The 25126-nt window shown below is 39.0% G+C and overlaps 1 protein-coding gene across 3 annotated transcripts in view; it reads left to right on the top strand.

The window, feature by feature from the left end:
• DENND1B (DENN domain containing 1B) overlaps positions 1 to 25126 on the top strand; it is a 206821-nt gene that overhangs the window by 124424 nt on the left and 57271 nt on the right. For 2 of the 3 annotated variants that reach the window (XM_064477293.1, XM_064477292.1), the window contains 4 exons: positions 3990 to 4088; positions 5870 to 5915; positions 8568 to 8669; positions 19778 to 19903. In XM_064477293.1, coding sequence (XP_064333363.1) covers positions 3990 to 4088; positions 5870 to 5915; positions 8568 to 8669; positions 19778 to 19903 — 373 coding nt within the window. The remainder of the gene's footprint in view (positions 1 to 3989; positions 4089 to 5869; positions 5916 to 8567; positions 8670 to 19777; positions 19904 to 25126) is intronic. The other variant, XM_031438344.2, reaches the window with a different exon arrangement.

The following is a 25126-nucleotide window of genomic DNA, read 5'->3' as shown; positions in this document are numbered from 1 at the left end:
TTCTACAGCCATTTTGATAAGTAAATGCATACATAGAAACGGGCACAGTCTTGGTTATGGTCAGGACAATTTTACAGAAGTTACAGTGTCAACCAGAGAACCCACATCCCAGGTGTCAGGACGTGTCTGCAGTCTGTCAGAAACCAGCCTGTCTCTCTCGGAGCGCACTTCCGCGACCTGCCCCCCGGGACCCACTTTCCGCTGCCCTCTTCCCTCAGTGGCACCCCCAGTACCAGAGGCTGGCGGAGGGGCTGCCTCTGCTTCAGGGATTCCCTGAGTTCCTCGTTTCCATCCGAGTGTCAGCCTTGAGCCACTATGAGAAGCAGTGTTGAAAGTGCTGGGAGGAATTCTGAGAAGCTTCTTGGCGTTGGACATGTCTCCCAGTGATCTCACCCAGTCTGAATTCAGCCGCACCTCTGGGACGCCCCTGTGTACCCACGGTGAGCTTAGACAAGGGTGAGACCCCCAGACAGAGGCCCGGGACCTTCCTCAGGACTGCAGGGTAGTCGTTTCTGCAGGCGGAGCTCAGTTCTTAAGAAATCGGATGAGAGTTTTTTCCTCTGAACCATGCATTGCGCAGACACAGACACACACACACAGACACAGATACACAGAGACACACACACAGATACATACACAGACACACACAGATACACACACACAGATACGCACAGACACACACACAGGAGGAAATGATTTTGACCGTAATGTGTTTGTTTATATCACAACTAATGTTATTAAAAAACAAAGCTCTTTTAGAATCAAAGAATTTATTTATTTAACTTTCTTATTTCATGAAAAGCAGATCACCTAAAGTGTTTAAGGATTGAAATGATTTAAGTTCATGCATTGAAGTTACCTATGTAGTTTCCATGATTAGCTAGCCCTTTCTAGAACAGATGATTCTAATTACAACACATGTATCCAACCACATACTGATTATGCCAGTGTGTTGTGTCCACAGCCCAGTAGCATCAGTAGTCTTGATAATACTGGGAAGGATGTTTCCAACGACCTGCCGCTGCCATCCTGCCCTTGGGGTCCCAGGAAGGAGAAGCACCCTGCAGGAGACTGTAGGTGTGCAGTTTCGTTACATTGCAAAGCGCCACACACGCAAGGCTGAGAGTAAAGCTGGATCTAGAAGTAGCTCTTTGGTATTCATTTTAGAGTTTCTTCCTCCGACCAGCATACCTAGAATGGATTAGCATCCTTGAAAGCAGGAACCTCAGTTCTTTCACACCAAACGTGTGCAGTAGATCTTTGCAAGTAGTACTCAGTAATTAAAACGTACTTATTTTAAATAATTTTGACAAAAGTATTTGAAAAAATAGTGATATGATTTTTTGTAAATCCACGTCTAGGTTGTGGTTCAAGAACTAACACTCCTAATTATAAGGTTTAGAATTACATTTTATCATATGTAAGGTTAGTGCCATTTTAATTTTCCTATAAAAAAATGTTCCAAAGTCTTAGGAGGCAACCCCTTTAATTTCAGTTCTCTGTTGTGATGACACACTCTGAAATACTGTTATTTAGAGGCTATTGCTGACTCTCTCCGGAGAGGTCTTCCTGACACTTAGTAACCCTGACATCAAGTCCTTTCTCTGCTGCTGCTACTGTAGTGAAGGAAGCTTGTTTCATATTTCAGTCTTGCTGGTCTCTAACCTCTGAGACAGCCCCTGTAGGACAAGTCCTCACAGCTTCCAAGCCAGACACTGCCCTGGCCCAGCGAGTACAGCAGTGGCGGTCGCGGAGCTGCCCGGAGGTCCCGAGCCCGGAGGTCCCGGGCGCAGGCTCGGCTTCTGGCATGGGAAGTGCGCAGTACACTAGAGTTTTGTTTTGTTTTGCTCTGTTTTTTAAATAGCTGTCTAAGACTCCAGCTCTCTTCCATTGTCAGCAAACCCCATGGACCAAACTGTTTCGTGGGGAAAATGGTTTTTCTTCCCTTTGATTCTTGGCAAATGGTCCTAGAATTGTACTGATCTGTATGCAAAAGGCAGAAAAACACCGAGGTTACCCCTTCAATCTCGGGGTTTTTGAGTGAAGAAATTTTGTATTCCACTCCAAAAGTAGCGTCAGGAAGACACGCACGGGGTAGAGGAGTATGTGCCCGCTCCCCGAGGTGACTGGACTTCGCAGACGGGGGCAGCCCTGGTCCCGGGGAGCGAGTGGCAGGTGTGACACCCCCTCGGAGAGCCGCAGCGCCATCTTGTGACGGTGGCCGAGCAGCGCGCCCTGGTCCGCTGACGGGGGCCTGCTGGCTTGTTGGCGCACTCATTCATTCATCCACCCACTTGTACATCAGGCATTTAGTAAACGTGTATTTGCCAAGTCGTGAGTACGTCGTAATGGATGAGACTAAGTTTCTGCCCCATCAGAGCCCTCGGTAGGAAGAAATCCACACGTCCGTGCACACATGCACAGGCACGGAGCGCACATACCCTGCACGCGCACACACGAGGAGCAGAGGAGCACTGTGATGGGATGAGGTGCGTGTCAGAGGCATGCAGAGCAACGCCCATCTGAGCGCCTGGGGAGAGGCACCCACCTGTGGGGGCAGGGGGTGGCAGGGAGGGCTGCTGGGAGGAGGTGACACCGTCTGCATTTCCCCCTTAATCTACCAGTGTTAGTGTTAGGGCGGAGCGGGGGCTCCTGTCTAACAGGTGCAAAGTTTCAGTTATGCAAGATGATTAAGTTTTGGAGCTCTGTGTAGCACTGTGCCTATATATAACACACACTGTGCTGCAGACCTAAGGTTTTCTAAGAGGACAGATCTCGTGTTAGGTATTGTTACTACAAAACAAAAACAAAACCGAAACCGAAACCAACCAGAAAGTGAGAGCACTTTAACGCAGCAAGTCTGTGATGTGCCAGACACACTCACCTTCCAGCCCTTCGGCCCCTCAGGTGGCAGGACTGCAGTACCAGTACAAGTGTGACCTGCTTCTGTGTTCAGGGTTGATTGAGTCACTCTTTTATTTAGGCTGTCTGTCTGATTCTTCTTTCTACAAAAGGAGCAGATTCAGCTTCTAAGAGAATAGTTTTTTTTTTTTAAAGGTGGAAAACTATGTTGTTTAGAGAGCCCTGAGATTGTAACTGCTGTTACAATCCACCCCGTGGGTCGCCTCCGTAAGAAAACCTAAAACCAAAAAAAGCTATTACATAGTAATTATTTTTCAGTGAAGATTAATTGCTACCAAAAAGAAGCAGCAGTCATGTTAGAGCCTTCTGTATTCTATTTCTGCAAAGTAACTTCATTGACAGAAAGACCTAGGACAGTTTTGTGCACGGGTGATGAGACATCTGTGTTGCCAAGGATCTCTTCTGACTTACTAACGCCCTAATCTAATCGGGCGACTCCAGCTAGGAGAGCGAGATTACTTTCCATGAGATCTGGGATGTGCGCAGTCCAGTTTCCATGAGAAAAAAAACAACTATTTAGTTAAATCTACATTCTGAAAACGTAATTGCTTTAGGAAAGTGTGCTCTAGATTAATGATGATTGCAGCCTAACACCTGTATATTTTGGATTTTTTAGATATTAGTGAGATAAAAACACAGAGACCCAGTGATCTCATAGAAGAAGTTCCAGGTTACTTTATTATTTAGTTCTGCATGGGAATTCTTTACTGGACTTTTATCCTAGTTTAACAATTTCTGTATGTTTCAAGAGATAACTAGCCTTCATAAAGGTTTTAAAGTGTTATCTTCAAAGTGTTTTGTAGGACATCGGTTGGTTAGTTGTTACTTTTGGCTCTGATTTTTAAAAATCTGACCCACTCCCATGTTCCTTCAACATATGTAAAATGGGTGTAGTAGTTGTTATTTTTAGAAGGCTTAGATGTTTTTATTAGCACTCATACTAAAATGTGCTTTGAAATGTGAGATGCCACGGACTACCTGTGTTATACATCTTGAGGGCAGGATAACCTAACCTGAGGCCAGTGGGAAAACCACAGAGTAGCCTTAATTAATTTATGCTGTTTTAGGTGTGGGCAAGGCTGCACATGTGAGAGAGCTTGGGAGTCGCCTGCCTTGTTTTGTACAAGTCGCCTAAAGCCAGTGGTGGGATCCCAGAGTGGTTGGTGGTACGTGTTTTATATCTTTTGTGTCCCAGAAGGAATTCTGGAGATGAGGGCTTGAGCTCGGGAAGTACCTAGCCTTCCTTTCTGTGAGCGGAAGTGGAGCAGGCCACATTCATTCCTTCTGTTTCATTTTGAAGCAGAAAATCTGTTAGGTCTTAAGGGTATCAAGCCCTATAAATAGTTCTCAGCTTTCAGTCAATTGAAGTATCCAGAATATCAGATCAGTTCCAGATGGTCAATTGCATAAAAATAAAAAAATTTAAAAATAGGAAGGAACAAAACTACAGAAGACAGAGATAACTGGGAATTAGAATCCAGTGCAATGTGACGTGTTGAGAAGGCTACTGAGGAATAAAATGAGAAATTTAAACATTCTTACTTTTTGAGAATTCTGGATGTATGCATTAGTGGCTAGCCATCCTTAAGTAAATTAGGAACTGTTTGAGGTTGCTTTGGAAACTGGATCTGTCGAGGTGCCTGTTAGTTTTACCTGTTTCTGGGTCTCAGAAGCAAAGTGGACATGCAGGAGTCTGGACAGCTCTGTTCTAATAATGACAGTGATACTTGGGAAATTATGCAAATGCTTTGAAAAAGAAGATTACCTATTTTCATTAACAGAGAGGGTTTGCATTAAATATAACACAAAGATGTATATAAAAGAAATGCCAAAAATGTCTTATTTTTAAATTTCTTTTGTGTTCTAGGAATTCCAATATATTTTATTTTTTATTATTTTATTATTTTTATTTTTAAAATGTTTTATTTTTAAATAACTATTTATCTGCATATCTTCTATCTCATCTGTAGACACCTGTTCATGCTCATTTTTTCTTGTTAAATAATGTTTCAGTTTTGAAATGTCAAGTTCAATAATTCCCTGCAGGTACTTAATGAGAAATCTTTTTGCAATTACTAGTAGGTCTGTTGTTATAAACTGCAAAAATTATTTTCGTCTGTATTGTTTGTGCCGTATAAGCTCTGTGTTCCCTGCTAGAGGGTGAGCTGCATGAGGGAGAAGGTTCCGTCTGTGTGGTTTATTTTTGTGCCCTAACCCCTCACCCAGACCCTGGCACCTGGGTATGCTTCAAGTACTGTGTGAATTAATTAATTCAGTATCATTTTTAAGCTTATTTGAATATTTTAAAATTTATTATTTATTTATTATTAAAGTTATGTTATTAAAACAATTGAAAGTGGGATAAAATGAACAGGTAAAATTTAAACAAAAGCTGAGGTATATGAGTAGGGGGATGGCATGGGAATGATAACGGGGGGGTGTATATCTTCGCACCTCTGTTCCCACCAGTGCTGGCACACAGTAGGTCTCAGTGAGCATGTGGTGGCGTAGTAGGTGTGAAACAATGATGACATGTAGAGAAAACCATATAAGAATGTAGTTGAATAAAAAATTGGGCAAAAGAAATGTGAGTAAGTTAGATGCTTATTGAGGATATTTGGGATAGAAGTGTATGGAAAAGATTCAACTAGACTAATAGTTGACCTTAATATTCTTCTTAAATAAAAGCAGGTTTTTTTAAACATTATAACTCTTGATTTAATTATAAACGATTTTGTAATTTTTATATAAATCAACCTTAATTTGAATATATTTATGGTCTCTAAGGTTAAATTTGAGTTCTCTATATTGAATAATTTAAATGCCTATGATGTGTTATATTAGAATTATGCATTTAATAAATTTAATTTTTAAGCTTTCTGAATGACTTATATTGTTCCAGTTTTAATGAACCATATGAATATATACATGTGTATTTTTAATTTAGTGCCCCAATGCCATACCTGATTGGAATACACTCCAGCCTCATAGAGGTGAGTATCTTTCAGACATGAGATACTGATAAGTTCATCCATAAAAATACTAGTTCAAACAGTTGTCTTTTGAAAGAATAGTAACTGAATAGTACCAAACAGTGGCAAGTGTCATGTTTAGAATATTCTTACAGGATCATTTTCAAAAAGGTAGTACTGAAATAACTCGGGTCTGTTGCATCATCATCATCGTGCCGGCTGATTTCTATCTTGTTCAAACACGTTTCTTTTTTCACTGGTTGTGCACACTGTGCTCTAACCCAGTTTCTGATTTGCAGCCTGAATGAGTTAGATCTGGTTTTCTGCTTCGGTTTTTTCATGGTGTGCACCATCAGTCCGCACTTTGCCGATTGGGGAAAATCCTGGTGATGACTGTAAAGCACCTGAGCACCAGGTGTGGCAAGAGCCCTGTAGGAGGTCCTGAATGGTGGAATTCTGCATGTGCTCTAGTTTTGGTCACTTTACTTTTTCCCGAATGCTAGGGCAACATTTTTTATTTGGGTTAGATAACATTATGACTCTATATTTTGTTAATTTTTAGAAAACTTGATTTTACAGGCTAGGGTACTTGCACTGAAAGGACTCACAGTCTGTGTCCTAATGTTATTTTCTTATTTGTGAAGAAAAAGCTACATTCTCTTTTCACATTTTCTTTCTCTTTCCCCATCCAAACAAGTGTATGAATTTTATGAGATATAAAAATATGGGACAGAGAAAATCATACCAGTTTTATATGCTGCATGACTTTCCACTTCTGTTTAGGAAAAGAAAGATAGTCTGATTTGGAGGGAAAACATAGATAAAATGCATTAATACAATTTTAAAAATTTAAATTACGTACTATTTCCCCCTTTTTGCTTATGTAGAATTATTCTCATTTCAGAGGGGCTGAGTGTATTCATTTATTAAAATGGATGTATTTTCCATTCTTATTGAGTGTCTCCTTTAACAGATTTTAATATTCAGCTACTATTAGACTGTTTAAAACTAAGAGAAACTTTGAAAAACATATACATTTCATACTGATACTAATTTAATTTCTTTTATTCAGAGTTTAGTGTTAGTGTCATAACAAACATTTTGAGGGTCTAACCATTATTCTAGGCTATTTGGGTGAATTTATTTTACCCCCTAAATAATACATCAGGTTTCTGGATTATCTTTACATCTCCTGTTAAAAGGACAACTTAGAATTGAAGATGGAAATCAAAATTATGATACACTTTTTCCCATACAGATGCCATTAATATAAACATTTTTGCTCATAAAATAGGTTATTTTTGTAGTTATGCTATAGTTACTTTATAGGTAGCCATATTTTTACATATGTAAACTTTCTTACCTAGGTGTGTACACGTGGAAGGGACCTGAGTTTATTTATGACTGTTTTGGCAATAGTGTCACTATTATAAGTGATTCTCTGCTAATTTCTTAGAAACAACAGTCTTCTGAATTTTGCTTTGTAATACTTACAATGTCTCTTACGGGACAGAGCTTTAGAATCATGCATCTCCCCTGAGAATCCATATTCCAAGTAGACATCATAGCTTTCTTAACACATAAAAATTCCTTACTCTAGACTACCTTTTCCTAGCAGATTTCACATTCTACCTAATGTGCAGAGATTGGAAATCCTAAATGGATCACAGAAACTTCAGAAATGACTATTATTCTAGAATGTCAATTTTAAAACTGCTGCACTGAAATGAATTGACCAATTGCTAGTTGACCTATGCAATTACGGACTTCTGGAGTAGACGGATACATTAATATACACCTTGCTTATTTGCATTAGGGAATAATACTATTTTCCATCATTGAAATAAGACTAATAGAATTCTATAATTTGTTTAAGTAAACATTAGTTTAAGTAGGAAAAACAAACTAAATATTTCCTTTCTTTAAGGATAAAAAATTTAATAAATTCTAATTTACTATCATTTGTGTATATATTGAGATAACTTGACCATTTGACTAAGCTTTCAAACAAATATTGCAAGTCAGATAGTTAATCTGATAGGTTTTTAAATTTGATCCTTTTTATTAAATTCATGGGATAAATATTACTAGCAGTAAATTCCATATTACTGCTGTCATTTTTTAATGCAACTTTTACTTGTCATCAACATACCAAATTGATATGAAAATGTAGAGAAAATGTTTATTAATTTAAAACTTTGTTTAGTACTTATTAGTCATACATATTGATTTCTGTTAACCCTGCAGTGTGATTTATGCTAAAAATAGCTCTAAAACTGGCCAGAAGCTCCTGTAACATAGGGTTGAAATTCAATTGATAAAATTTGAAGGATATAAATTTTTATGGTTTAATATAGCTGTGCCTATTGTGTGAGTCTTTGTTGTAATATGTCTTCGGTAGTTAAATTATATTCAGTATCTCCAGACTAAATCGATATGTTTAGATGAGCCAACATTCCATTTTTAAGCATTTTTACTCTGTCTTTTTGAATGGTTATAGACAGACTTTCTCATAAGGCAGAATTGTTTATATTCTTTTATGATGTAGCGTTTCTTTTTTCCTTTTCCCAAGGCTAATGCATTAAGGTAATTTTCTCTACATGTCTAAGTTCATTATAGTTTTGGAAGGAAAATATACTGAAATGTTTATTTATAATTGTGTTTTTTAAACAGAGAGTGAAAAATAAATCACTGGAGGACGTGGTTATGTTAAATGTTGACACAAACACTTTAGAATCACCATTCAATGACTTGAACAGCCTCCCGAGTGATGTGGTAAGTCTGGGGGGTATTTTGTGGTGAACACACATGTACATGTTTTCTCCTGGACCCTTGAGTTACTGAGTTATCTTCTACCTGGAATAAAAGGGTTGAAATGTGCATGTGGTGTGAGAGGAATAGGCGCAGGTTCTGCATTTAACATTTCTGCCGTTTGGCAGCTGAGGGGATGCTGAATGGAACATCGCACTCCTTGTAGAAGTAAGAGCGTAATTAAAAAGCTGGATGCATTCATTAGGCAGAGTTTCTCTAAACGTAAGCCTCTTCATCTCATCTTAATCATTATATTACAAAGTAGGCATTTCTGTCTGCCTGGTGGCATGTCTTGCAAAAGAATGAGAGAGTTTTTGAAGGCAAGAAGAAGAAGGGGGCCAATTATCGGCTTTTGCTTCCCTGCCACCTGCCAGCGCTTTTCCTTTTAATTAATGATCTGATGGCACTGGTCAATATAATAAGAAATGCTTGTACAGTTGGGGTCAGAAAATTCTGTCTTTGATCTCCCTCAACTTTCTGAAACATTTATTTGTTTTCTCTAGATTATTTCAGTTTTATTTTAATCTTTTCTATCCTGCTGAGGGCCGCAAGAATGAAAACCTACACTGTTTGTCATTTGCTTTGGCAGAGCAAAGACTGCTAACTTAGAATTCTATTTGTAAATTAAACTGCAAACCCAGTTTGTCATAAAAGACATCTGATCCTTTTGAAATGACGAAAACTGTCTTTTGTCTGTAAAGGCTGATAAATTAAGTGCCAGCTCTCTTCTGGTCTTTGATCTTACAGAGGTTTGTGTGCGTGTGCGCATGTGTGTGTCTGCAGCTCATAATAGGGTATATTCTGTATTTTGTGTTAAATAGTCTCCAAAGTGCATTTTTCTGGCCTTCGTATTCCTTAGAACAGGGTAAAAATGCAGATTGTTCTGTTTCTGTATATATTCTAATGACGCTTTTAAAATATCTTTATAACTCAGTTCTAAGTTAATTAAACTCCCCTTTAAAACATCCGTTTTTTTTCTGGAGTGTTAACATTTTGGAATAAAAAAACCTTCAAAATATATTTTTCTGTAATATTTCAAGTACTTTGAAATCGTTATTAGGGAGTTTGAAAAAAAGAATTTAAAAAAATCTCAAACTCAAAAAATACAGGAATACTAGCCTTGATTGTTTTTATGGCTAGTGATAGGAAAAACGTAATTTTAAAGTCAAAATCAGATTATTTATGCCCATAAATAACCTAAAATACTTGCTGACCCTGAAGCAAATTAAATTGAACTACTTTATCTTACTGTGGTAAAATTTATGCTATGTATGAGCAAATCCAAACCCAGGCCAGTGAAGAATTATATTATCTTTTTAGCTCATTATAACTAGATTGCCTCATTATAAAAATTTTGCAGAAGCCGCTAGAAAGGATTGCAGTTGTTCATTTAGAAATCCATCAAAGTATTCTTCATTGGATATAGAAATAATTATGAAAATAAAGCCCCAGCTTTTAAGAATGTTTTTCTTATGTGTATGTGGTTCCTACTATTAGTGCCCTGAAAAGAAAGGATGGTTTATTTTTTTAAAGATGAGAAAGAATAAGAGAAAGGAAAAAGAAATCAGCTTTTTTGTGTCATGCTGAAATTTTTATATCCAGCTTCAGTGACAGCTGATTATTTCTTTGAGAAAAACAACCTTTAGTAGTAATTTTTTTGATGGGTGATTCTTTTTTAACTGGAAACTACTACCTTCCTAGTAGAATTAGTTTAATATTAAAATATTTATTTAAGGATGTGAAGAAGTTAGACAGTATTCACAAAATGTAAAGCCTTAATATGTAAAATGACAAGAGGGACCGTCTCATTGTTTACTTACAAGCAACAGTTAACGAACGACTCACAGCTGAAATAGCGAAAGATGTTCATAAAAAGGAACACTGCCAGGTGAGGTAGGTGCAGCTATCTGTAAGTTTGAAATTAAGGGCCACAGATCTATAGACAAATTTGAAGAATGAGTACGTTGAAGTGGTTCTGAGGTGGAGCTGGGACTATTTATTGAAAGTAGGAGATGTTCTAAACTTAGTTATTTTCTAAAAATATCTCAGGTGATTGTTTAACCCATCCCTAGTAAACTTAGCTTTTTCATCAGTTTTCCAAAAGCTCTCCCTCATAGTAGAAAAGACGGTGAAGTATCAGTCATTCTTGCTGTAATTGTAAATGTTTAAATGAGACATGTTAAAATCACAAATGATCTTACTGAATTTCTTTGTGATTTGAATTAATAAAAAATACTTGATGCCTGAAAAATATTACTATCAGTATTGCTTGATTATTTAATAAATTAACTGATATTTAAATGGGGCCTTTTAAAATCATTCACCAAAGCATTTAAATTATCCGCACAGGCCAGATGACTTTCTGGGCATGTGTGCTTTATTACTGCATCAGCCTGACCAGTGGTCCTGGCTGTTCCGAGGTCAGTGGTCACAGTTGTCCTGAATTACTGGTTCTTTTTTCCTGTGGACCCTCTGCTGTGTTGCATGCTGTAATCTTCTTAATGGCTTCATTCCAATATTCACACGTAATATTTTAGATTTATTGGCTGTTAGAAATACTACCACGCCAGTAGCAGTTCCGCTGCTCTTAAGGTATTTAAAATTGGAAAAATAAATCAGGCCAAAGCTTTCAGGAATCCTTTGTTTTCCTTAAGGGAGGGGAAAAAACTCTCTTCCTGTCTTCTGACAAGAACACTTGTTTTTCGATTTCATCATTTCACTATAGATTTGGATCATTAAAGGAATAAAACACACATTTTACTGGGAGTGATTTTAACGATATTGATTATTACATGGAATAACTTTTAAAAGCAGTAGATCCATTAAAATACACTTTTGTAGTTTTTGTCTATGAATACATTGTGATTTCACTTTCTAGTGGCTTTGCCAAATACGGAAACCTTCAAGCATACGTAGTTTGTGTTTTGAAATAAAGAAGTAAATTTTCGGGTTATGTAACAGTATCAGTTGCAATTAGTGTTATTGTGGTATGTTTTTAAGTATGGGGTAAAAAGAGCCGATTGGATTAAATATGAACATTTGAAATCTCAAATGAGTCCATTTTAGTTTAAGAAAATCTATTATTGAGACCCCTCGTTCCGAATATATACACAAATTTAGTTTCAGTTACATAATAATTTAAAATGTTGTATTTCTAAGGTATTACTGCTCACTTTATTTTTTATCATCAACATTTTAGAAAGTAATTTGGAAAATTGTTACTATTTCAAAAATAAATAGGATGCCCCACTAGTTGGACAATTAAGCTGAAGAGAATTATGAGATTTAGGAAATCTGTCTTCATGTGAATATTGTTAGAACAATGACAAAATAACTCTCGCAGAAGAAAGCAGTAAGAATTGACATCTGGGAAAGTTACACCCATTAGAATAGTCATTACTTGGAGAGCAAATTTTGACCTATATTGGTTAACTGTCTTTAAATAATTTAACTCATTAGATTGTAAAAAACAATATACTCTGAGACAGGTCAGTGTGTTTACCTGTTTCAGACAAGAGGGTGGGTCACAGCAAGTAGACTGCTAACGGTTTGTCTGGAGTTTGAGTTTGTATAGGTTGATCCTCAGACTTGTCCCCACACACCGGACCGTGGTCCCGCTCGTGTAAACGTGATGTGCTTGTAATGAGGAACTCTTAAAATTTAGTATAGAAGCTTAGTCTGCATTCTGATCTTGTTAGAGAAATAATCAGTATGACCTATTTGACTTAAATGAGGACTGTCAGCACTGTTTTAAAAACTCATTTTCATGTTATATAGAACATTATTGGAAAACAATTTTCTATTTTCTGTTATGAGGGTGCGTAGAAAATATGGTACACACGCTGAAGGGTTCTTGCTTCGTCTCGGCAGGCCACAGTCTGTCCTAGGACAGCTGCACTGAGTGTGAAGCATGTTTAATTACTGCAACATTGGAAAGATCTTATAAAATGCAATCCTCTGAAACACTGTGCATCTTACAGTGAGGCTTTCAAGTATCACACCAAGGACTCGGTTAATGGTTTTACTGTGATATGAAAAGGAGAAAGATACGGATCGCTCAGATTCACTAAAAATCATCACAAGCCTAAAGAACTAGAGGAAAAAAACCCCCCAAACTCTGATTTTTAGATAGCTGCATTCGAGTGAGCTAAGTAATTTGGAATAAATTTCAGAAAGTAATTGGCTTTTTCAGAGAATTATTAAAGTCAGCTTAAAAATTCAAGTATATAAACAAATTTAACTCTTACAACCAAGCACATAAGTCAATAGGTATGTTTAACTCATTGGCTGTTTCCTCTAATCTAACATGAAGGTTTAATGTTAAATTGTCATAGTATATGTTACAAAGGAAAAAAAAGACCCCAGAGAATATTGTATCAATCCCGGGTTTGCCACAGCTCTGCTAAAATCCTCATCGTGTTCAACAGTGCACGATGTCCCCAGCAGGTTTCTAGAGTGTCCAGGTGAGAAGGGTAACACGCCTTCACTCAGGTGCTGGGGTCACTTAGAGAAGCCTGTTTGTTGTTGTTTACTAGAGTGGACTCCAGGAGACACGTCCTGCTCTCAGTTTGCCCCCGGGGGATGTAGGCATCTGGGTGGCTCTGCCCGTCCACGCAGCCTGGCGCCAGGCGGAGCCGGGGCAGGCACTCAGTCCTTGGCCTGGAAGAGCAGTGTGATCACATTTCTTTTTATCTTTTGTAATGGAGGCTGCTTTTAAAGGCCCTGTTTAGAGTTAACTTCCTAGAATGCTTTATAAGGGAATTTCCATCTGACTTTCGAAGTAATGAAAGGAAGAACCCGGAAGCAGGCTTAATGGGCACCTCTTGGGCTCCAAGTGCGACTTGTTATTTCCTTTCCCTGGAGGCGAGGCCGGGTTGCAGTGGCGGCCCCTGGCCCCTGCACGTGACCTGAGGGTCCGTGGGAGTCTCTGCTCTCCTCAACACTTATTCCCAGAGATGGGATTGTTTACAAAAAGGCTTTCTGTTTGTAAGTAAATTAGTAACAGATTCTGCTGTTTTTTTAAATGCAAACTTTAAATACAAAAGCAAAACAAAACGGAAATTTAAAAAATTCAAATTTTGATTATATTGGGCCTCCAAACATCTAAAAGATCTTCGTGCTATTCTGTGGGCTGCGTGGGAGACTGAGCCTCCCGCTGCAGAGAGACCCTCCGTGGGGCCTCCCAGTGTCTCTGCACCTCGGCCAGTTTAAAGCTGATTTATAGTTTGTTACTCAGTAATTTTAAGTGCTCATGAATTTCCTTGGCTTCCTCATGGCTTTTCATTTCCACCTAAATTACCTGGTCTTTCTCCTAATGTCTTTTTTCCCCACATCATCTTAATAATGTCCTTCTCTCTCTTCTTACTGCTAATGTGTGCATGTATTTTAATGTAAAGACCTGATTTTGGCTTTAAAATTATTTAAAACTGTCTTTCTTGTTTTTTAAGTTCTTGACTTTTCCATATTTGAGAGACTTTTGTATGTGCATGATACTCTATTGTGAGCATTGTCACGATACCAGTTCCCAAGTCTTGCTTATACCTTAATGACTTGGTGAACTTCTGAATGAATTATGTTCCTAGACACCATCACAGATAGTCTGATCCAGTTAACAAGAGACATTGGTGTACCTTGGACAGGTTGTTAATTTGTTCATTCATTCATTCATTCATCAAACATTGACCAAGCACCTACTATGTGCTGGATTGTGCTAGGAACGGAGTAAACAGGAAAACATACACGCTGCTGTCCTGGAACTCATATCCTGTTAGTCTGAAGCCAACCACGTGGCCACACCAAGTCACAGGTGTTGCTGGGAGATGGCTGGGTTAACCCAGCCCGGTTAACCAAGCACCAGTCAAAACTTAGGATTTCTGTTACCAAAGAGAAAGAGAGTGGTAGACTGACAGCTATCTCTGCCGGTAGTGAGCTGAGATGAAGATAATTTTAGCCAAGCTGAGATACGATTCTTACCAGTGTACACTCAGATCTGCCTTTTATGGTTCAGCCAAGGTCAACATGTCAAAACATCTGTTTGCAGAGTTGTCCTGAATGGTGAGGATGAGTAAGCCATGCAAGGTGGGAAGAGGAGGAACAGCAGATACAAAGGTCCTGCTTGGCAGGAAGTGGAAAGAAGCCCTGAATCTCTGTAGTCAGATGAACAAAAGAGAGGCTTACGCCAGGTGAGGTTGTCCAGACAGGCAGGCGTGAGATTGTAAAAGAGCTGTGGTTCTTGTTGAGGACCTTTGGACTCCATTGGAAACTCATAGGAGATTTTGAGCAGAGGAATAGCAGCGTGATCCAGTTTGACTTCTAAAACTATCATCTTGGGTTCTGGGTCCTGAAGACCACTGGGTCTAACGAAGCAGAAATGAAGCAGGAGGGTCAGTCAGGGGACTGTCTGAGGTGTCTAGGTGAGAGCTGAGAGCTGCTTGAACTTGATGGTGGCAGGGATCTGGAGGAAAGTGGACAGATTTGAAATCTCTGTCAGAGGTCGAACTGATGGGGCTTGCTGATGTCCAGCTTGTGGAAGATGAGACAGGGTGACGTGCAGAGGACGTGGATGAGTGGGCGTGATACTGGTATTAGAGACGCTGGCAGGACACTGGGCCTGAGGTGCAGTCAGAGCGGTTTTGAGTGTCTTCGTTTTCAGATGCCTCTGGAGGGGAAGGAGCTGTAGATGACACCGTATTTGTTAGGTTTTGATGGGTAATTTAGGCAAAGAAACCATGTCATGATACCCTCTGTGGGTGAATCGTATGTTTTTCATTTAATAAATGTTAAAGGTTACTGCTTTAATCCTTAAATAGAAGCATGCTAGAAAATTATATTAAGAGGGAAGGGTTAATTTTGTTTCTTAAGAAACTGAACATTAGAAGATTAAAGAAGGGTAGGGATTTAATATCTGATTCATATGATAACCATAACATGTTTCATGGAAGAATGAAAGATTTTAACTTTGTGACTTCTTTCTAGAGCAGATAATTACTTGAAGCAGTAACTTTTCTAAATGTAGGATGTTTCTACAGTACAGCTTAGTTATGTGAAAGGATATTGAAAAGCATCACAGAGGTGTTTCAGGTCATATAAGTTATGCAGATATTTCTGAACATTTATTTTTACCTTCTGTTCTTTACCGTGGGGTTTCTCTTTGTGATCCTAAAAAATAAAATTAAAATTTCTAAGCTATAATGGGCAATTTATTTTTCCTGAGAAGACACATCTAAAAATCAAGTGAGAGGAAAATCAATCACTTCTCTGAAAACTCAGCTCCTTTGTGTACCCTCCCTCCCTAACCCCCGGTCGGCATAATTGCTTCATTACTGAGGCTGTGTGCACGTGGCTGGCAGTCTTTTAATTTATACCTGTTTGCTGTGTTTACTCATGTAATTCCCTCCTTTTATTCAGAGTCACTTGGTGCCAAGAGGGTGAAAGTGGAGAATCAGTAGTAATATCACTCGCGTTGCAGTGAACGCCCACTGCGCTCAGACCCAGGGTCTAGTGCCCCCCGCGGACGGCTGCTTACAACCTGAATCCTCCTTGTATGAAAGGAATTTGAACGTTTGATAAGAGCAGTGAAATGATATTTGTTCTGAAGTTTCTGTTCACTGTTTAACTTTTTTGGGGGTCTAGTAGGGTGCCTAATTAGACAAAAAATAACTTACTTACAGGCTAAAGAACGTCATAGTAAAATAAAATGTCAGTTTCGAAGTAATCTTTAGCCATTGGAGATTGAAGCTTATTTTCTTGAGAATAAAAAGAGAAAGCAGTTGATACTGTACGATAGGATTGTGTGATGACAGCCATGCGACCAAGGTTTCAGATGCCTTTCTGAATTCAGCTGTATGTGAGTGTGAACTTCAGGATCTCAGAGGAAGAGGTACACTTACTCCATAACTGAACTGGGAAGTTTGGAAATTAAAGCAGCAAATGCTGTTTCCCCAGACCAAGTATTTAAAAAGTGTGGAAGAGACAGCACCATTCTTATAGATAAAAACTGCTAAAAGCTAATTAGCACTGCAAAGGGCAGTGGTAACTGGTGATAATTTGCTCCGGTGATCTGAAAGACAGGAAAATACCAAGGTTGACACAAGTGTTGTCTATCAGAGCCATATCCTTAGATCCAGAGCTATTAAAAACGTCTCATTTTTTACAGGCCATTTTTGAGCACTCGTGGTGCATAGACAAACAGCTCACTCACTTGCCCTTCTGGTTTCCGAAAAACAGGAACCACCTCAGATCTACTGCCAGTCGAAGCCTGCCTAGAGTAGGTCAAGGGAAAACTCTTCATGCAGTTTGTAAAGGCTGAAATGATTTAGAAACAGGCAAAGGGAAAATGTAACCATATTCCTCGCTAGGCAGTTTTTTAGCCTGTGTGGAGTGAGACAGGATGCTTGTGCGGGTTGGGGCTGTCCAGCAGAAATGCAGCGTGAGCCGCGCCTGCAGTTAAAAACTTGCTAGTAATCATGTTAAAAGGTAAAAAGAAATAGGTGAAATGAATTTTTAATAATATGTTTTATTTAACCCAGTATGTTCAAAATACTCTCATCATGTAATCAATAAAAATTAGGCATTTTTAGCTTTTTTATCGTACTGAGTCTTCAAAATCCCATGTATTTTTCACACTAACACAAGTCTCAGTTCAGACGAGTCGCGTTCCCCGCGCTTGTGTGTGCCGTGGCTAGACAGCGAGTTCTGGAGCAGGGGTTTTCCTTTCCTTCCCGTTTTCTGTAGAGCTCTTGAGGGAACTCAGGACTCATCACTCACCAATTTTGAAAGTGAAGGCTACCTATTTATGACTTGGTTAGGAAAGGCTTGTGCCAGGGTGATTAATATCCTGGATAACTTGCACAGCCGTTAAGCAATCCGGGGCTTGGGGTGACAGAGGCTGCGGGGTGGTCTGACTTGCCTCCAGTCTCTGCGAGCACGTGGCACGACCGTCCCAGGGCTTCTTGATTTGTGGGGGACTGAACTGTCGATTTCGGGTTTTATAGGAAGATAACACTCGGAAGCATTTTCTTCTGCAGAGCCACAAGGCATGCCGTTTTAAAACGTTATTTTCTTATTTTCTAAAGTAAAATGAAAAAATGAGCCAGTCATTTACTTTTTATAATACTTTGAAAGACTGGAATCATATTCTTTCCCCCATAAGCCTTTTTTGGGGGCAGTAATGAAATACATGTATTGACTTTCATTCCTATTGGGTTTTCTTTAAAGGCACTTGAAACTTAAAATAGCAGGATTTAGGATAACGGGCATTAAGGCAGAAGATTCGTTTTTACATCCTTTAGCTGCGTTTATTTTTGAATATGTGGGTTACGTAAAAATGTGCATTTATTGAGGTTAGATTTTAATAATAAAAACTTCCTCTTAAATGAACCCTGGTTTATGCACTTTGTGGGCTAAATGAATTAGGCTCTAAACTTTTATCTGAATCTGCGGAGCTTGGATATAAATTGAAAAGATCACAGCTATGCGGAAAGACCTATACTGCAGAGGCCTTTCTGCATAGATTATGAACATCATAACTCAATAATTTTTTTCAAAACTATGGTTATAATTGGACCCAATGGGGGTCTCTTTCTTTGATCAGATCACAGTAACTGTGACTTTACACTGGAAAATGTCACTACCGTGAAGGTTTATCACCTGTAGAGCTGGCCCTTCCTCTGGTGCTGTGCTCACTTCTCATTAGCAATATTCGAAGTTTAGTTGTTAATTAGGTTGACGCTTCAATTACAGTCTTCATCTACAAGAGAAGTCAGGACTGCCTGTGTAAAGAAATAGACATATTTCTTCTTGCATGTCTATGTAAAGGAGAAATGACCTTATTTTGTTGTTTGGTAGTGTAAGGATGAGACCATGCTCTGATAAGGGGCCATTCCACCCAGAATTTGTCCCATCAGTTTTTTCTTAAGAAAACAGAACTTTTACATGACTTCATATCCCCATGTAAAGCATTGATAAGGAATGTATATGAGCATTGATAGTATTTTTTAAGTATACAGAGTGTAGTTTTTTTATTATGTGTGAAAGGAATTGGTTAAATGACTTGGATGCATAGGAACATATCACATCACCTCCCCCTTAAAAATAAGTTATACTTCGGGAGTCTGATGACATTTAGAAAATATTCATCTAAGTAAAGTCTATCCATAAATAATACGTGTTCTCTAAAGTACACAAAACCTGAAGTTAAAGGATGGAAATGTATAAAAAAGTGTAACAAATTTAGGTGCCTTTTAAAATTATGCAGATTCCTAGATAATAAGTTTTTCTTTGATTTAAAAATATTAACGTATTAATATGAGTACTGGTTCGTAAAGCAATAACATTGATTTCAAATCCTGCATGTGGTTGTGGGAAAAACTGGACAGAACTGGATTGAAATCTCAGTTTTGCCACTTAGTAGCACGTATTGAAGGCAAATTGATTCACATGTTTGAGCCCCTATTTCTTCATTTGTAAACATGAGTACCTTTCGTGAAGACTGAAGATGAGATGGGGCAGTATGTGAGTGCAGAACGCAATTCTCTGCCCTTGGTAGGTTCTCTGTACCTTAACTTCTCTCCCCTCTTCTCCCCTAATAATGGTGAAAACTATTCCAACAAATGATGGGAAAATTGCATATACAAATGAGGCTTCCAAAAATAAAATTAAATAGTAAGTGATCCTGGAGGACCTGTAACGAATAACCTTACCTAGCAGAAATGAACGACACCCAGCCGGCTTCATCCCCAAACAAGGAGACGCGTGTTGTGATTGCTAAAAATCTGCGGGAAAGTGGCTCCCAAGCAGTTTACTGTAAAATAATTAAAGCTTATTTATGTCAAGAGGCCTTGGGAAAAAAGAGAGCATAAACCAATTTGCATTAGCACATTACCGTGGGCCCCTGCCTTTCTTTCAATTAACAGAGCAGCAGGTGCCCTCCGCAGCGGCAGAGATAAGCTCCCAGGGAGGAGGATGAGGTTTGGGCTGACCTGCAGACACTGTGGTGTGCCTCCTGATTGGGTTCGTACCTCGCTGTACCAATTTCCGAGGTGTTAATTTAACTGTTCCTCTCCGTCACGCAGGTCTCGGCCCTGAAAAATAAACTGAAGAAGCAATCCACAGCTACGGGAGATGGAGTGGCCAGGGCCTTCCTCAGGGCGCAGGCTGCTTTGTTTGGATCCTACAGAGATGCACTGAGATACAAACCTGTAAGCGCTTTATTTCATCACTCCTTGAGTTTGCTTTTTGTGATTCTTTGGAATGGGCAGAGAAAGAAATGGTTTAATATCACACCCTTTAAAAAGTATCATAAAGATTTTTTAAAATCCCACGTAATATGCTGTCAAACATTACCTTGCATCTCCAGTTTCTTGACTCCCTGGTTTTAGTTCTTTCAGCAATCTTTAGTTAGTGTTTCCCACATTCTTTCCCATATCACCTTGTTTGTGGTGCTAAAATTGGAATACTTACCTCTTCACTAATTAATGAATGGCGTTAATGCATTTTAGAGTAACTCTGCTCAATCTTGTTAAGGTCATTAAGAAATTAGCCAGATGATTGGGTTTATTAGATTAGAGTTTAGAAATGACAAATGTAACACAGAAGTTTAAAATCATTAGCAATCAAAAATTTTGCAGTATTTGGACATTTATTGTCTTGCTAATTCATAAGCCTTTTCTAAGTGGGCTTGTCTATTGAGCATATCCTAGCTCATCTTGCCATTGCTTTTTTGTTTTAATACCCCCCAAATGATTATTACGTAGAATTGTAGCCAAGTAGTTAGATTGTCCAGAAAGGTATAAATCAAAATGTATTTGTTTCTCTCTCTGAACTACTGGTTAAGTGTGTGAGTCTGATTTTATGAAGGCGATTCCAAGGCCCTTTCATGCCCAGGTGAATAAGTTGCAATGGATTAAAAATACTGAATTAGTAATAAGTCGTAAGGCCTGTTATCGCATGGGGATTTCATCACCACCAAGCTGTGTGACCCCAGCCCGTCTCCTTAGTCTCGAGGCTTCCGTCTTCTACTTTGTGAAAGGAGAACTCTTGTACCTTCCCTGCCTGCCTCTCAGGATTGCTGTGTGAGTCCTGCCGTAAACTGTGGAGCGCTGAGTAAGTGTGAATGGGTGAGACGCTTTCTGAAGTGACTTCCATATCAGCAGCTCCCTCCCAGTGGCTTCTCTTCTGTTGCCGAGGAGTAATGAGCTGTCAGGAGAAACCCTCAGACTGACAGGCTTCTGTCTCTAGAAAAGTACACGTCTAATTTGCATGCTGATCTTCTTGAAATATGTGTACATTTAAAAAACATGATCTGGAACTCGTAGTACTGCACATAGTATGCGTTTCTCACGTGGGGGAGTCTCCAAAAATTTTTTACAGTTACAGGGTCTCATTCTTTGAAAGACTGGAAACCAGTCACCCATCCTGCAGTAGGTCATAGTCATTAAAGCTGTTGAACGTCCATTGAAACAAGAATGACTCTGAAAGACAAAATCAGTGATTGATTTTAGTTACCAAATTTTGAGGCAGAGAGGTTGGTTTTAAGTGTACAATACAGGAAGAAAGTTTAAAGTATCACTTTGCTTGAATTTTGCCGCATTTAAATAATTATTGACTTTATTGGCTACCTTTTTCTTTCCCTTTTTAAATTTGCAAAAGCCTTTCGATTTGGGAAGAGCGCACTGAAGGGAACATTTTTATAAAAGATTTAAATGGTCGGTGTTACGTGCCAGTTAAGATTATGAAGATATCCCGTCTTTACCATTTATTACTGTAGTTTTTGTAGCTTAATTTTCTCCCTGTTTGAGCTTAATTGAGCAGACAGGAGTGCAAGATTTCAATGCCTTTGACTTTTTTTTTAAACATCTTTCAGAGCCAGAGTCTCAGTCTCTGTGGGAAAAGATACAATTTTGTCAGAGACTAGCTCTCCTGTTTATTGCTCACATCTTACCAATGTATTGGCTAACTTACTTACATTTTTCCTTTTTGTGTTTGATGGTTTCTTCTTCCTTTTTGACTGCTGGTCCTTTCTGGGAGTTAGGGCACAGTACTTTTGTTCCGTGAGCATCCACGTTTCTTTTGACTCAGCTTTGAATGAAAGCTCAAGTTTTAAAAAGTATACTGAGTGTATTTAGACACTTTTTCTATATATTTTCAAAATAAATCATTTTGAAGAAGAATTATTTATGTATTGTATATAAAATATCTGTTGCTGTTGTTTTAGGCGTGATCTTTGCAGATTACCCTGATTCTTCTTTACTGACAGCACATTTGCTTTTTGTTCTGTGCACTCTTTTTGGACGTTTATCTAGTAGCCATGTATCTTTGGTATGTTTTCTAATTGATGTGGAGGAAGGAAGCCAAGTTTAGAAGTCGTGATGATTTCGTGGTTTTGTCTCTTTTCCCCGTGAGTGCACTCCAGTCGCATCCCATAGCTCCTGGACGACGGCTGGAAAGGGCAGGGCTACAAAGTAGCTTTAAATTAATACGGATTTTTTAACTAGACATTACTTTTCAACATGTCATGATTGTTTAGACACGTATGAAAATGAGCCACTGCTTCCCTGCGTTTGACAGAACTGCACCTGTCAGTGAGGTCTGTGACGGACCAGCCCCAGGGCCCTCCCTCCTCCTGCCAGGCAGGGCCCTCACTATGGGCAGGCCGTCTGTGTCTGCTTTTACTTTTTTTTCCTAATCTTTGACCTCAGTTTAGAGAATTCTGCTGGAGGCTCCAAATGCCCAGGCTCCCAGACCCTTGGTTCGTGTGTTCTTTCTTCCTGGCCGTGCTCTTATCTTTCTGGCTTCAGCGGCATCTGGTCTCTTCCTGGTCCTTGAGGCTGTAGTTCATACAGACCCCTTCTTTCTATGGATTGATTATGTTTACTTCCTTTAACACATTCCTCTTCCTTTTTTATATATTACTTATTATAGTTCTTATGTTATTATTTTTGCTGATGTTAATGATTTATCTATTGTTATTAAAACAATAACTGACCATTGGAAGCCCACTGGGTACCACGCACTGAGGGGCCCTTTAAATAAACTCTCTCATTTGATCTTTACAAGCCTTCAAAATATTACCCTATTCATTTTAAGGATAAGAAAACTAATGCTCATAGACTTTTAAAAACTTGAGTAAGTTTCCCAGCTGGTGACCCGTGGGGCCTGGGTCTGGATCCGTTCCGTCCACAGGCCTGCTCTTGCTCTGTGTGGAGTGGTCCCCCTCCATTCGGCCCTGTTGGCCTATCACATGCTCCTTGAGGTAAGTGTTCTGGACGTGCATGTCTTCTAAATGAAGATGCAGGAAGACACGCAGTGTACGTTTATGTACAGACTGACCGAACGATACAAAATCTTAGGAATTCTCTCAAAAGGAGCACCTGGTGTAGACATCTCACAGTGTGTGTGTAAGCTGGGGAGGCTGTTGTTCCTGCTGTAAGTTCCACGTGTGGCTTTGTCTCCTGGGGTGACTGCCACTGCTCAGACCGCTGCCCTCTTCCGTCCGGTCCCCTGCGGTGGCACTGGGGAGCCAGTCGGATGTCGACTGGGAGGGAAGCCCCTCAGGATGATCTGAATATTCATTTTCAAATACACCTGCTAAATACTGCCAAAGAGTAACTTATTTTATAAAACAAGCACTTAGGACGTCTGAATGGCCACTCCTAACACGCTGCTTTTCTCACAGTGCCCAGCCTCACTCTCTGAGTGACACGCCGGCACGACTGACAAATCAGTTGTACCTGCTCGTAATTACAGAGAAAACGACGAAATTCCTTAAAGTTTCTGGAAAGTGATTTAAATAAAACAATTCTGCTGCTTTTGGATTTTAGCCAGCAGCAAGTTAGCTACGTTTTAAAAATTCAAAAATGGAAGATCAAACTAATGTGCTAAATAAATTTAAGGAAAGTTATAAGGGTGCAGACCCTGAAACCAGATCGCTTGGGGCTGACTCTTCATTCTGTGACAGTGGACGACTTTCGGCAGATTACCCTCTTAGTGCTTTAGTTTCCTCACATGTTAAAAAAAAAAAGGGGTAATAATACTTCTTGGGTTATTTAGAGGATAAAATGAGTTCGTATATGTAAGCCACTTAGAACAGTGCCTGGCATATAGGTAACGCTCTCTGTATTAGCTATGATCATTAAAAATGAAGTAAATTTGGTAAGGAAAATTCCTTTCACATAACTAAAGTACCCTCCTTTGATCCTCGAAAAGATGAACATTGTCATAAACATGAGAGCATTTTTAAATGATTACACTAAATAACTAATAAAGGGGCGTCAGTTGTATCTCTGTCTATCATTTATCTCACAAGCTCTGCTTCTAGTGCTAAAGAAATGTTTGAGTTAAAATGTTGCTTAATTTATTCAAAAGCATACACTTTGTTACCCTAAGAGCATGGAAGTGATACTTAAATCTATTCCTCTGAGTATTTAGGATACGATGTCATTTGTTTCAAGCACTCAAGCTTTTCTGGGCTGCCGTGAATCTTGCTAACGGATAAAAAGGGAATTCTTTTTAAAATAAAGATGAGTTAGTCATCGGGGCCGCTGCTGGAGGAGCTGGAGGAGTTGTCTTTCAGAAATTTTTTCGTATTGGATTCCTTTAAAACATTATCAGTAAGTAATATTTTGCGATTAAGTCCAGGCAACATAAGTAGAGGATTGACGTTCATAATTTAAATGGCCATTTACTGAATCTTCACCTTAAAGCTGCCATCTAGTACATTTGTAACTGCCAGCTCGTTAGAGATTTTAAAATACAAGCTGGAAAGCTTGTTTACTCATCCCTCTCGGTGTGATGGTGACTGAAGCTCACCCATCACCCGAGCTCGAGTGGATGCCTTTCACTCGGTAGATGGTTTCTACACGAGGGATATCTGCTGTGGATTTGGCGTCCTCATGGAACGTGCTTGCTTTTACAGCACTCTCTCGTTTTTATATCAGCAGGGAGGAAATTTTGCTCAACTTTTTTTAGCAAAAATGTATAAAAGTTGTGCAACACTGGCACGAGGCAGGAGGGCCGGGGACGGGGTAGTGAGGGTTCCGTCTTCACATCACTGGTCGTATGTTTCATAGAATAGAGACTCTTCTTCCTTCAAATCTGGGGAGGAAAAGAAGTATTTTTTTCATAGTATGTGTAACATTAATACATAAATTAATTAATCTTTTAAAGTGTGCAAGTTTGACCAAAGTGCTAAAATCAGCTGTCTAGAAAGATCAATTTCTTTTCCCATCTTAATTTGCAGAATCATAGCCAAATGCAACACTGAAACCTACATTTTTTCAAGACATATCTGATAACTTTAGGAGAAGTTCATATATGTACATAAGATGTTTGCTATTAATAATAACTAAAGTTTATGATTTGAATGAGATTTTTCCATGAATGATTTTCAGCAGTAGGAGAACGTATTCTGTTCGTGGTTCCTC

Source organism: Camelus dromedarius, chromosome 21, assembly GCF_036321535.1.
Source record: "Camelus dromedarius isolate mCamDro1 chromosome 21, mCamDro1.pat, whole genome shotgun sequence".
Classification (NCBI taxonomy): Eukaryota; Metazoa; Chordata; class Mammalia; order Artiodactyla; family Camelidae; genus Camelus; species Camelus dromedarius.
This window is presented reverse-complemented; position numbering and strand designations above follow the sequence as displayed.